The 14,959-nt window shown below is 47.2% G+C and overlaps 1 protein-coding gene across 7 annotated transcripts in view; it reads left to right on the top strand.

Moving 5' to 3' along the window:
• The window catches only part of kank4 (KN motif and ankyrin repeat domains 4), a 113,372-nt gene that overhangs the window by 64,467 nt on the left and 33,946 nt on the right, over positions 1-14,959 (top strand). For all 7 annotated transcript variants that reach the window (XM_055861560.1, XM_055861559.1, XM_055861556.1 and 4 more), the window contains one exon: positions 11,919-11,984. In XM_055861560.1, coding sequence (XP_055717535.1) covers positions 11,969-11,984 — 16 coding nt within the window. In that variant the 5' untranslated portion in view covers positions 11,919-11,968. The remainder of the gene's footprint in view (positions 1-11,918; positions 11,985-14,959) is intronic.

Here is a 14,959-nt window from a genome sequence, read left to right as displayed (position 1 = left end):
CAGGGCTGGACTGTGTTATCAAATCACTGAGCAGGGCTGGACTGTGTTATCAAATCACTGAGCAGGGCTGGACTGGGTTATGAAATCACTGAGCAGGGCTGGACTGTGTTATCAAATCACTGAGCAGGGCTGGGCGGGATATCAAATCACTGAGCAGGGCTGGACTGGGTTATCAAATCACTGAGCAGGGCTGGACTGTGTTATCAAATCACTGAGCAGGGCTGGACTGGGTTATAAAATCACTGAGCAGGGCTGGGGGGGTTATCAAATCAAATCACTGAGCAGGGCTGGACTGGGTTATCAAATCACTGAGCAGGGCTGGACTGGGTTATCAAATCACTGAGCAGGGCTGGACTGGGTTATCAAATCATTGAGCAGGTCTGGACTGGGTTACCAAATCAAATCACTGAGCAGGGCTGGACTGGGTTATAAAATCAAATCACTGAGCAGGGCTGGACTGTGTTATCAAATCATTGAGCAGGGCTGGACTGTGTTATCAAATCACTGAGCAGGGCTGGACTGTGTTATCAAATCATTGAGCAGGTCTGGACTGTGTTACCAAATCACTGAGCAGGGCTGGACTGGGTTATCAAATCACTGAGCAGGGCTGGACTGGGTTACCAAATCACTGAGCAGGGCTAGACTGGGTTATCAAATCACTGAGCAGGGCTGGACTGGGTTACCAAATCAAATCACTGAGCAGGGCTGGACTGGGTTATAAAATCAAATCACTGAGCAGGGCTGGGGGGGTTATCAAATCAAATCACTGAGCAGGGCTGGACTGTGTTATCAAATCACTGAGCAGGGCTGGACTGGGTTACCAAATCACTGAGCAGGGCCGGACTGGGTAATCAAATCACTGAGCAGGGCTGGGCGGGATATCAAATCACTGAGCAGGGCTGGACTGGGTTATCAAATCACTGAGCAGGGCTGGACTGGGTTACCAAATCACTGAGCAGGGCTGGACTGGGTTATCAAATCACTGAGCAGGGCTGGACTGGGTTATCAAATCACTGAGCAGGGCTGGACTGGGTTATCAAATCAAATCACTGAGCAGGGCTGGACTGGGTTATCAAATCACTGAGCAGGGCTGGACTGGGTTACCAAATCAAATCACTGAGCAGGGCTGGACTGGGTTATAAAATCAAATCACTGAGCAGGGCTGGACTGGGTTACCAAATCACTGAGCGGGGCTGGGCTGGGTTATCAAATCACTGAGCAGGGCTGGACTGGGTTATGAAATCACTGAGCAGGGCTGGACTGGGTTATCAAATCACTGAGCAGGGCTAGACTGGGTTATTAAATCACTGAGCAGGGCTGGACTGGGTTATCAAATCAAATCACTGAGCAGGGCTGGACTGGGTTACCAAATCAAATCACTGAGCAGGGCTGGACTGGGTTCAAAAATCAAATCACTGAGCAGGGCTGGACTGGGTTATAAAATCACTGAGCAGGGCTCGACTGGGTTATAAAATCAAATCACTGAGCAGGGCTGGACGGGTTATCAAATCACTGAGCAGGGCTGGACTGGGTTATCAAATCACTGAGCAGGGCTGGACTCTGTTATCAAATCACTGAGCAGGGCTGGACTGAGTTATCAAATCACTGAGCAGGGTTGGACTGGGTTATCAAATCAAATCACTGAGCAGGGCTGGACTGGGTTACCAAATCACTGAGCAGGGCTGGACTGGGTTATCAAATCACTGAGCAGGGCTGGACTGGGTTATGAAATCACTGAGCAGGGCTGGACTGGGTTATCAAATCACTGAGCAGGGCTGGACTGGGCTATGAAATCACTGAGCAGGGCTGGATTGGGTTATCAAATCACTGAGCAGGGCTGGACCTGGTTATCAAATCACTGAGCAGGGCTGGGCTGGGCAGGTTATCGAATCAAATCACTGAGCAGGGCTGGACTGGGTTATCAAATCACTGAGCAGGGCTGGACCTGGTTATCAAATCATTGAGCAGGGCTGGACCTGGTTATCAAATCATTGAGCAGGGCTGGGCTGAACTGGGTTATCAATTCACTGAGCGGGGCTGAACTGGACGGGTTATCAAATCACTAAGCAGGGCTGGACTGGGTTATCAAATCACTGAGCAGGGCTGGACCTGGTTATCAAATCATTGAGCAGGGCTGGACCTGGTTATCAAAACATTGAGCAGGGCTGGGCTGAACTGGGTTATCAATTCACTGAGCGGGGCTGAACTGGACGGGTTATCAAATCACTAAGCAGGGCTGGACTGGGTTATCAAATCACTGAGCAGGGCTGGACTGTGTTATCAAATCACTGAGCAGGGCTGGACTGGGTTATCAAATCATTGAGCAGGGTTGGACTGGGTTATCAAATCACTGAGCAGGGCTGGACTGGGTTATGAAATCATTGAGCAGGGCTAGACTGGGTTATCAAATTACTGAGCAGGGCTGAACTGGATTGGGTTATCAAATCACTGAGCAGGGCTGGGTTATCATGGTAGAGGACAACTAAATGAACAGATAGACAGAAGAGGGTGGAGGGGGGTGGTGGAGGGTGGGGCAGGGTGGAGGAGGTTGGGGGAGGGTGGAGGAGGGTGGAGCAGGGTGGAGGGTGGGGTTGGACACACACACACACACACACACACACACACACACACACACACACACACACACACACACACACACACACACACACACACACACACACACACACACACACACACACACACACACACACACACACACACACACACACACACACACACACACACACCCTGCACTGTATTGTATTCTGTAGTGTAATCCTTTCAGATATAGAGAGATGGAGAGAATGTCTGGTCTCACTGGAGTTCTGTCATCTGGAGGGAGGCCTCTGGCAGCTTATTACAGGAAACTAATGGGGCAGTCCCCCTGCCCTGTCCTCCTGCCCTGTCCTCCTGCCCTATCCTCCTGCCCTATCCTCCTGCCCTGTCCTCCTGCCCTATCCTCGTCCCCTGGCCTCCTGCCCTGTCCTCCTGCCCTATCCTCCTCCCCTGTCCTCCTGCCCTTTCCTCCTGCCCTATCCTCCTGACCTGTCCTCCTGCCCTATCCTCCTTCTCCGTCCTCCTGACCTGTCCTCCTGCCCTATCCACCTGCCCTATCCTCCTGACCTGTCCTCCTTTCCCTGTCCTCTTGCCCTATCCTCCTGCCCTGTCCTCCTGCCCTGTCCTCCTGCCCTTTCCTCCTGCCCTATCCTCCTGTCCTGTCCTCCTGTCCTGTCCTCCTGCCCTATCCTCCTGCCCTGTCCTCCTGTCCTCCTGCCCTGTCCTCCTGCCCTATCCTCCTGCCCTGTCCTCCTGCCCTGTCCTCCTGCCCTATCCTCCTGCCCTGTCCTCCTGCCCATCGCGTTTCCTGCTTTAATTGCAGATGATTCAGAACAACAAGCAATGAGTAATATACATTCAATACGTTCCCAGAGTAACATTAGTGATTAATGTTCCAGAGTAACATTAGTGATTCATGTTCCAGAGTAACATTAGTGACTAAATATTCCAGAGTAACATTAGTGATTAATGTTCCAGAGTAACATTAGTGACTAAATGTTCCCCTGGTTGTGTTTATGTGTGAGTTTCTGTGCATGTGTGTATGTACTTTTGTATGTGTGTTTGTGTGCGTGCCAGCATGTGTGTTTTTTTATGGTGACTAGCTATTTCCACATCAGGATTATGTGGAGGTAAACACAGATGGTGAGGGTGCTGATAAAAGACGTTCTAGAGCTGTGCAGCTGGTACCAACCAGTGAGAAACTCCCAGATGTTGTTTTGTTGTCTAGTTCAGCCATTCATTCTGCTGCCGAGTTAGGCTTGGCGAGCTGGTCACAGATCTAGAGGTACAGCTGCAGACCTTTCAGTGTGTGTTTGTGAATGTGTGTGTGTGTGTGAGATATGATGGTGCAACTGCCATCCCTTCCCACCTGTAGTCTCCAGTCTCCCCTCTCCAAACTAATTTCCCTCTCCCCTCTCTGTATTAATATCATTCGATCTGCAGCACTCCACAGGAACTGGTAATGACCCATGACTTTCAATGAAGACTCGGCCCCCTGTGGTTCACTGGGTCAGCTGGCATAATATGAGACGTCTGTCGGTAGGAGGTTATTTACTGTAGCTGTTACTGTGATGTGATGCCCGCGGCTTCCGGACAGGAGTTATTATAATGATCGTCAGTCTCCACCTCATCATCAGCCTCTGTTATGCTTTACTGGTTTAAGTACATGGTGTTTGTAGATTGTATATCACACATGTCCTTGAGTGTGATGGAAATAGTCTCTGTGTGTGTTTTATTGTCCTTATTGGAAAGAGGCTCACATGTGTGTTTGACTTTGAACCCACAGAATCAGACATAAACCTGGCAGGTTCTTGTGACCTTGTTAGCCTTCTTGGATAATGTATTTTCCATATGAACTTTTGAGGTGATGGATGGGTCCCCTACTCTGGCCCAGTTTCCTCTGTGCCTGCCTGTAACCACGCTGAAGTGATGTTCTGCCCCAGTTTCCTCTGTGCCTGCCTGTAACCACGCTGACGTGATGTTCTGGCCCAGTTTACTCTGTGCCTGCCTGTAACCATGCTGACGTGATGTTCTGGCCCAGTTTACTCTGTGCCTGCCTGTAACGACGCTGAAGTGATGTTCTGGCCCAGTTTCCTCTGTCCCTGCTTGTAACCACGCTGACGTGATGTTCTGGCCCAGTTTCCTCTGTGCCTGCCTGTAACCATGCTGACGTGATGTTCTGGCCCAGTTTCCTCTGTGCCTGCCTGTAACCATGCTGAAGTGATGTTCTGGCCCAGTTTCCTCTGTGCCTGCCTGTAACCACGCTGACGTGATGTTCTGGCCCAGTTTCCTCTGTCCCTGCCTGTAACCACGCTGAATTGATGTTCTGGCCCAGTTTCCTCTGTCCCTGCCTGTAACCACGCTGACGTGATGTTCTGGCCCAGTTTCCTCTGTGCCTGCCTGTAACCATGCTGACGTGATGTTCTGGCCCAGTTTCCTCTGTGCCTGCCTGTAACCACGCTGACGTGATGTTCTGGCCCAGTTTCCTCTGTCCCTGCCTGTAACCACGCTGAAGTGATGTTCTGGCCCAGTTTCCTCTGTCCCTGCCTGTAACCACGCTGACGTGATGTTCTGGCCCAGTTTCCTCTGTGCCTGCCTGTAACCATGCTGACGTGATGTTCTGGCCCAGTTTCCTCTGTGCCTGCCTGTAACCATGCTGAAGTGATGTTCTGGCCCAGTTTCCTCTGTGCCTGCCTGTAACCACGCTGACGTGATGTTCTGGCCCAGTTTCCTCTGTGCCAGCCTGTAACCACGCTGAAGTGATGTTCTGGCCCAGTTTCCTCTGTGCCTGCCTGTAACCACGCTGAAGTGATGTTCTGGCCCAGTTTCCTCTGTGCCTGCCTGTAACCACGCTGAAGTGATGTTCTGGCCCAGTTTCCTCTGTGCCTGCCTGTAACCACGCTGAAGTGATGTTCTGGCCCAGTTTCCTCTGTGCCTGCCTGTAACCATGCTGACGTGATGTTCTGGCCCAGTTCCCTCTGTGCCTGCCTGTAACCACGCTGAAGTGATGTTCTGGCCCAGTTTCCTCTGTCCCTGCCTGTAACCATGCTGACGTGATGTTCTGTCCCAGTTTCCTCTGTCCCTGCCTGTAACCACGCTGACGTGATGTTCTGTCCCAGTTTCCTCTGTCCCTGCCTGTAACCACGCTGAAGTGATGTTCTGGCCCAGTTTCCTCTGTGCCTGCCTGTAACCATGCTGACGTGATGTTCTGGCCCAGTTCCCTCTGTGCCTGCCTGTAACCACGCTGAAGTGATGTTCTGGCCCAGTTTCCTCTGTCCCTGCCTGTAACCATGCTGACGTGATGTTCTGTCCCAGTTTCCTCTGTGCCTGCCTGTAACCACGCTGAAGTGATGTTCTGTCCCAGTTTCCTCTGTGCCTGCCTGTAACCATGCTGACGTGATGTTCTGGCCCAGTTTCCTCTGTGCCTGCCTGTAACCACGCTGAAGTGATGTTCTGGCCCAGTTTCCTCTGTGCCTGCCTGTCTCTCTCTCTCTCTCTCTCTCTCTCTCTCTCTCTCTCTCTCTCTCTCTCTCTCTCTCTCTCTCTCTCTCTCTCTCTCTCTCTCTTTCTCATATCTGCCCCTGTGTTTTTAGTAAGGATCTAATTAACTAGCTGTGCTGTTCTTTCTGCTGCTCTGCCAGCTGTGTATAATTGCCTGTCGAGTCTGCAACCTTGCGCTTTACTCAGCAATTATCAACAGCATTCTTCCGCTCACAAATTGGCTAATTAGGCCTCAAGGACAGTGAGCCGGAACCAGATTGCCCAGCGTCACATGAAGGATTTGGAGTGTCAGGGACATGCATGCCCCTGCTTCCATGGCAACACCTCAACGACGAGATAATTTAGCCGTGTGTGGTTTCCACGGTAGTAGAGACACTGTGTCGGTCAGATCTTGTGTGTCTTATGACAGTCATACGATGTATCACGACTAACTCCCGGTGAGTCACTGGCTAACGACTGAAATTAAGATAAGTAGGGCCGGTGTAAAGGGCTGAGGGATAGAGATATGACTGGTAAAGGGCTGAGGGATAGAGATATGACTGGTAAAGGACTGATGGATAGAGATATGACTGGTATAAGGCTAGGGGGTGGAGATATGACTGGTACAGGGCTGAGGGATAGAGATATGACTGGTTTAGGGCTGATGGATAGAGATATGACTGATAAAGGGCTGATGGATAGAGATATGACTGGTAAAGGGCTGAGGGATAGAGATATGACTGGTAAAGGGCTGAGGGATAGAGATATGACTGGTAAAGGGCTGATGGATAGAGATATGACTGGTAAAGGGCTGGGGGTTAGATATATGACTGGTAAAGGGCTGATGGATAGAGCTATGACTGGTTTAGGGGTGATGGATAGAGATATGACTGATACAGGGCTGATGGATAGAGATATGACTGGTTTAGGGCTGATGGATAGAGATATGACTGGTAAAGGGCTGGGGGATAGAGATATGACTGGTAAAGGGCTGGGGGATAGAGATATGACTGGTAAAGGGCTGGGGGGTGGAGATATGACTGGTAAAGGGCTGGGGGATGGAGATATGACTGATAAAGGGCTGGGGGAGGGAGATATGACTGGTAAAGGGCTGGGGGGTGGAGATATGACTGGTAAAGGGCTGGGGGATGGAGATGTGACTGGTAAAGGGCTGGGGGATAGAGATATGACTGGTAAAGGGCTGGGGGGTGGAGATATGACGGTTAAAGGGCTGGGGGATAGAGATGTGACTGGTAAAGGGCTGGGGGATGGAGATATGACGGTTAAAGGGCTGGGGGATAGAGATATGACTGGTAAAGGGCTGGAGGATGGAGATGTGACTGGTAAAGGGCTGAGGGATAGAGATATGACGGTTAAAGGGCTGGGGGATAGAGATATGACTGATAAAGGGCTGGGGGAGGGAGATATGACTGGTAAAGGGCTGGGGGGTGGAGATATGACTGGTAAAGGGCTGGGGGATGGAGATGTGACTGGTAAAGGGCTGGGGATGGAGATATGACTGGTAAAGGGCTGGGGGGTGGAGATATGACTGGTAAAGGGCTGGGGGGTGGAGATATGATGGTTAAAGGGCTGGGGGATAGAGATATGACTGGTAAAGGGCTGGGGGATAGAGATATGACGGTTAAAGGGCTGGGGGATAGAGATATGACTGGTAAAGGGCTGGGGATGGAGATATGACTGGTAAAGGGCTGGGGGGTGGAGATATGACTGGTAAAGGGCTGGGGGGTGGAGATATGATGGTTAAAGGGCTGGGGGATAGAGATATGACTGGTAAAGGGCTGGGGGATAGAGATATGACTGGTAAAGGGCTGGGGGGTGGAGATATGACGGTTAAAGGGCTGGGGGATAGAGATGTGACTGGTAAAAAGCTGGGGGATGGAGATATGACGGTTAAAGGGCTGGGGGATAGAGATATGACTGGTAAAGGGCTGGAGGATGGAGATGTGACTGGTAAAGGGCTGAGGGATAGAGATATGACGGTTAAAGGGCTGAGGGATAGAGATATGACTGGTAAAGGGCTGGGGGATAGAGATATGACTGGTAAAGGGCTGGGGATGGAGATATGACTGGTAAAGGGCTGGGGGGTGGAGATATGACTGGTAAAGGGCTGGGGGGTGGAGATATGATGGTTAAAGGGCTGGGGGATAGAGATATGACTGGTAAAGGGCTGTGGGATAGAGATATGACTGGTAAAGGGCTGGGGGATGGAGATATGACTGGTAAAGGGCTGGGGGATAGAGATATGACTGGTAAAGGGCTGGGGGATAGAGATATGACTGGTAAAGGGCTGGGGGGTGGAGATATGACTGGTAAAGGGCTGGGGGGTGGAGATATGTCTGGTAAAGGGCTGGGGGATGGAGATATGACTGGTAAAGGGCTGGGGATGGAGATATGACTGGTAAAGGGCTGGGGGATAGAGATATGACTGGTTTAGGGCTGATGGATAGAGATATGACTGGTTTAGGGCTGGGGGATCGAGATATGACTTGTAAAGGACTGGGAGGTGGAGATATGACTGGTAAAGGGCTGATGGATAGATATATGACTGGTAAAGGGCTGATGGATAGAGATATGACTGGTAAAGGTCTGGGGGATAGAGATATGACTGGTTTAGGGCTGAGGGATAGAGATATGACTGGTTTAGGGCTGGGGGATAGAGATATGACTGGTTTAGGGCTGGGGGATAGAGATATGACTGGTTTAGGGCTGGGGGATAGAGATATGACTGGTAAAGGGCTGGGGGGTGGAGATATGACTGGTAAAGGGCTGGGGGATGGAGATATGACTGGTAAAGGGCTGTGGGATAGAGATATGACTGGTTTAGGGCTGATGGATAGAGATATGACTGGTAAAGGGCTGGGGGAATAGAGATATGACTGGTAAAGGGCTGGGGGATAGAGATATGACTGGTAAAGGGCTGATGGATAGAGATATGACTGGTTTAGGGCTGTGGGATCGAGATATGACTGGTAAAGGGCTGGGGGATAGAAATATGACTGGTAAAGGGCTGGAGGGTGGAGATATGACTGGTAAAGGGCTGAGGGATAGAGATATGACTGGTTTAGGGCTGAGGGATAGAGATATGACTGGTAAAGGGCTGAGGGATAGAGATAGGACTGGTAAAGGGCTGGGGGATGGAGATATGACTGGTAAAGGGCTGAGGGATAGAGATATGACTGTTTTAGGGCTGGGGGATAGAGATATGACTGGTAAAGGGCTGGGGGATAGAGATATAACTGGTTTAGGGCTGGGGCATAGAGATATGACTGGTAAAGGGCTGGGGGATAGAGATATGACTGGTTTAGGGCTGGGGGATAGAGATATGACTGGTAAAGGGCTTGGGGAAAGAGATATGACTGGTAAAGGGCTGGGGGGTGGAGATATGACTGGTAAAGGGCTGGGGGATGGAGATATGACTGGTAAAGGGCTGGGGGATAGAGATATGACTGGTAAAGGGCTGGGGGATAGAGATATGACTGGTTTAGGGCTGGGGGATGGAGATATGACTGGTAAAGGGCTGGGGGATAGAGATATGACTGGTTTAGGGCTGGGGGACAGAGATATGACTGGTAAAGGGCTGGGGGATAGAGATATGACTGGTTTAGGGCTGAGGGATAGAGATATGACTGGTTTAGGGCTGAGGGATAGAGATATAACTGGTAAAGGGCTGAGGGATAGAGATATGACTGGTAAAGGGCTGGGGGATAGAGATATGACTGGTTTAGGGCTGGGGGATAGAGATATGACTGGTAAAGGGCTGGGGGATGGAGATATGACTGGTTTCGGGCTGGGGCATAGAGATATGACTGGTAAAGGGCTGGGGGATAGAGATATGACTGGTTTAGGGCTGGGGCATAGAGATATGACTGGTAAAGGGCTGGGGGATAGAGATATGACTGGTTTAGGGATGGGGGATAGAGATATGACTGGTTTAGGGCTGGGGCATAGAGATATGACTGGACAGGGTAGAAACACAGAGACACTTCTGCTCGAGATCTCACATTGCTTTGCTGTCACTGTTTGGGGTTTATTTATGGAGGCGGTCCAGCTAGAGGTTGTTATGGATCCGAGGTCAGGTTCCTGTGTGGATTGGCTGTCATTTTGATCGATTGCCTTGCCATCCAATGTGGTGCCTGTGTATTGTAGCATATTCCTGTGCTGTACTCTGATGGTGAACAGCCCACCTCTACTTTAAGCACACAGTCTTTCCCCAGCACCACCGTTCCAGTGTGTATCGTTCACAGATACAGGACATTTGTTGTCGGGTAGAAAGATGCTTCCTCTGTTCTCCCCACAGTCATCAAAGCAGAATGAGTAGAGATTGTCACTTACAATTTGTTCTTTGCCTTAGGCTTGAAAGGTGTTTTGTTCTTTGTGCATTATTAAGGGGGTTGTGATGGTACCAAGCTGCAGGAAGGTAATAAGAAAAGGTCAGGAAAGTGTGCAAGAGCCTAAAGTCTTCCATTATGATGATATAACACATTTAAGGTGAGAAAGAATTCATAAGGATTGATACAAGTAGCATAGATATGTAGAATAGCATAAGTAGCATAGCATAAGTAGTATAGATAAGTAGGACAGATAAGTAGAATAGCATAAGTAGCATAGATAAGTAGCATGCATAAGTAGAATAGATACGTATCATAGATAAGTAGCATGCATAAGTAGAATAGATAAGTATCATAGATAAGTAGGATGGCATAAGTAGCATAGATACGTCATTAGATAAGTTGCATAACATAAGTAGAATAGATAAGTAGGATAGATAAGTAGCATAGATAAGTAGGATAGCATAAGTAGAATAGATACGTAGATTAGATAAGTAGGATAGCATAAGTAGAATAGATAAGTAGCATAGATAAGTAGAATAGATAAGTAGATTAGATACAGGTTTGATTTTAATTGCATGCTCTTATAATACTCATAAAGTAGTTTATTGCACTGGAATTCACTCCTGTCTGCCGGGTTCCAGTTTACACTTCAACTCTCACTAAAACAGCTCTCACTAAAACAACTCTCACTAAAACAATGCTCCAGGCTTTGAGAAGGACGTGTTCTCCTGAGTAGCACTTTTCTTTTTTACCGGCACAAATTTGCATGGAAATTGTGTGCTTATTTTCTCAATTGTTTTGTGATTTATGTTTTGCTGTAGGCCTAAGGGTATGCTATTTTAAATGGGTTCAATCTTAAAAGCATGGGAAGGCTTTGGGAACATCCTTGCCTTTACTGTGTATTATTAGTAGTATTGGATATTACATTCAAAAGCATAAACCTCTGAAGGTTTTGACTCAAATCTCTGAGTTGTTTTTATTCCTTGTGTTATTACTTTCTATTTTCCTCTCTGCATTGTTGGGAAGGGTCCATAAGTAAGAATTTCACTGTTAGTCTACACCTGTTGTTCACCAAGAATGTGATTTTAGTTTTTTGTTGATTTGATTGATTAGATTTTTCCCATCCCAATTGCCTCATGCAAGGCCCCTCGTAAAAAGCCGCAGGCTTCGGTTTCTTGGCAGCTCCAACTGGAACAAAACACACAAAATGGCACCCAGATGGAACATTTTCCTAATTAGTTGGATGAAACTGTAGCCCTTGTCAGTGTTGTGGTGATTTCTAATGGCCACCGAGGGTCTCTCTCACTCTTTTAGACAATGCCACAGTTGAGAGGTTGTGGACAGGATGTTTCTCTCATTAGCAACAAACAGACTATCACGGGTTGCTGCTACAACACAAGTCATTTCACATACGCTCTTCAAATATGAGGTCTTATTTAAAACAAAACAGAGGTTGTATTCCAAACAGTTGGCCAGTGTTGATATTCCGTGTTATTTCAGTTGCTCACAGACTTCCATTCTCTTTTCCAGGTTGCCCACTCTGACAGCAGAGAAGTCCATGACCCTAAACTAATACAGCGATGGACAGGAAAAGTGGTAAGTTAAAAGTCACACAGTCGTTCCCAAATCCATCCCCTTCTGCCCTGACCCCTGTGTGATAGTATGTCTGAAGGTTCTGGAGAAGAAAGCAGTGTAGTGGTAAAGCTTCCAGCACAGGAGGTCGGAGAGGATGGGCTCCTGGTAATGGCTGGAGCGGAATCAGTGGAATGGTATCAAATACATCCAACACATGGTTTCCATGGTTTCCAGGTGTTTGATGCCATTCCATTCGCTCCGTTCCAGCCATTATTGTGAGCCGTCCTCCCCTCAGCAGCCTCCACTGGCTTGCACTATATTGCTTCCACCTTACAGAGCTGCAAACATTGAAGGGTCAGGGGTAAGAGGAAGGGGTAGCGAACAAGAGTTTTCTCTTCCTAATATTCTTGCTGTGCTAAACACTATCCGCCTGTCTCATTATGCATACACTACCGTTGAAAGGTTTTTGGGTCACTTAGAAATGTCCTTGTTTTATAAAGAAAAGCAAATTTTTTGTCCATTAAAATAACATGAAATTGATCAGAAATACAGTGTAGACATTGTTAATGTTGTAAATGACTATTGTAGCAGGAAACGGCAGATTTTTAATGGAATATCTACATAGGCGTACAGAGGCCCATTATCAGCAACCATCACTCCCGTGTTCCAATGGCACGTTGTGTTAGCTAATCCAAGTTTATAATTTTAAAAGGCTAATTGATCATTAGAAAACCCTTTTGCAATTATGTTAGCACACCTGAAAACTGTTGTTCTGATTAAAGAAGCAATAAAACTAGTCTTCTTTAGACTAGTTGAGTATCTGGAGCATCAGCATTTGTGGGTTCGCTTACAGGCTCAAAATGGCCAGAAACAAAGAACTTTCTTCTCAAACTCGTCAGTCTATTCTTGTTCTGAGAAATGAAGGCTATTCCATGCGAGAAATTGCCAGTCTCAACGTCAACAGTGAAGAGGCGACTCCAGGATGCTAGTCTTCTAGGCAGAGTTGCAAAGAAAAAGCCATATCTTAGACTGGCCAATAAAAATGAAATATTAATATTGACAAAAGAACACAGACACTGGACAGAGGTAGTCTGCCTAGAAGGCCAGCATCCCGGAGTCGCCTCTTCACTGTTGATGTTGAGACTGGTGTTTTGCGGGTACTATTTAATGAAACTGCCAGTTGAGGACTTGTGAGGTGTCTGTTTCTCAAACTAGACACTCAAATGTACTTGTCCTCTTGCTCAGTTGTGCACCGGGGCCTCCCACTTCTCATTCTATTCTGGTTAGAGACAGTTTGCGCTGTTCTGTGAAGGGAGTAGTACACAGCGTTGTACGAGATCTTCAGTTTATTGGCATTTTCTCGCATGGAATAGCCTTCATTTCTCAGAACAAGAATAGACTGACGAGTTTCAGAAGAAAGAGCTTTGTTTCTGGCCATTTTAGCCTGTAATCGAACATACGTTGACACAGCAAAGCTAAGCTGAGTTGAGTTTTGCACACTAATGAGTGTAAATGTGTTTCATCCTAATCACAGAAAGATAATTACATCCCAGACTCTTATAGGGTTTATGCACAGTAGTGTAGTGTACATCCTGTCCCTGGCTGCATCTATATAGGGGGGACTGTGAATACTGAAACTGTAAGGCAACAAGCTGATGCAGGCAACGAGCCAAAACGCATTAGTTGCTGGTTTTAATAATAAATGGTATTGTGGCTGAATATCCTCATCCTCCTCTCTTCAGTTGGTCCTTGGTTGAAGAGCGAAGTAGCAACAGTGTAATACTAAAACTGAAAGAAATGCAATTACTGACAGCTCTGGTGCTGTAGACACAGTAGGCACTTTTCCTGAAATGTTAATTAATGTGCACTATCCCTATCAACCCTATCATAGACTATCCCAATCAACCCTATCATAGACTATCCCTATCAACCCTATCATAGACTATCCCAATCAACCCTATCATAGACTATCCCTATCAACCATATCATAGACTATCCCTATCAACCCTGTCATAGACTATCCCTATCAACCATATCATAGACTATCCCTATCAACCCTATAATATACTATCCCTATCAACCCTATCATAGACTATCTCTATCAACCCTATCATATACTATCCCTATCAACCCTATCATAGACTATCTCTATCAACCCTGTCATATACTATCCCTATCAACCCTATCATAGACTATCCCTATCAACCATATCATAGACTATCCCTATCAACCCTATCATAGACTATCCCAATCAACCCTGTCATATACTATCTCTATCAACCCTGTCATATACTATCCCTATCAACCCTATCATATACTATCCCTATCAACCCTATCATAGACTATCCCTATCAACCCTGTCATAGACTATCCCTATCAACCGTCATATACTATCCCTATCAACCATATCATAGACTATCCCTATCAACCCTATCATAGACTATCCCTATCAACCCTATCATAGACTATCCCTATCAACCATATCATAGACTATCCCAATCAACCCTGTCATATACTATCTCTATCAACCCTGTCATATACTATCTCTATCAACCCTATCATGGACTATCCCTATCAACCCTATCATAGACTATCCCTATCAACCCTATCATAGACTATCCCTATCAACCCTGTCATATACTATCCCTATAAACCATATCATAGACTATCCCTATCAACCCTATCATATACTATCCCTATCAACCCTGTCATAGACTATCTCTATCAACCCTATCATATACTATCTCTATCAACCCTATCATAGACTATCTCTATCAACCCTATCATATACTATCCCTATCAACCCTATCATAGACTATCCCTATCAACCCTGTCATATACTATCCCTATCAACCCTATCATAGACTATCCCTATCAACCGTCATATACTATCCCTATCAACCCTATCATAGACTATCCCTATCAACCATATCATAGACTATCCCTATCAACCCTGTCATATACTATCCCTATCAACCCTGTCATATACTATCTCT

The sequence above is a fragment of the Salvelinus fontinalis genome, chromosome 14 (assembly GCF_029448725.1).
Source record: "Salvelinus fontinalis isolate EN_2023a chromosome 14, ASM2944872v1, whole genome shotgun sequence".
Taxonomy (NCBI): Eukaryota; Metazoa; Chordata; class Actinopteri; order Salmoniformes; family Salmonidae; genus Salvelinus; species Salvelinus fontinalis.
This window is presented reverse-complemented; position numbering and strand designations above follow the sequence as displayed.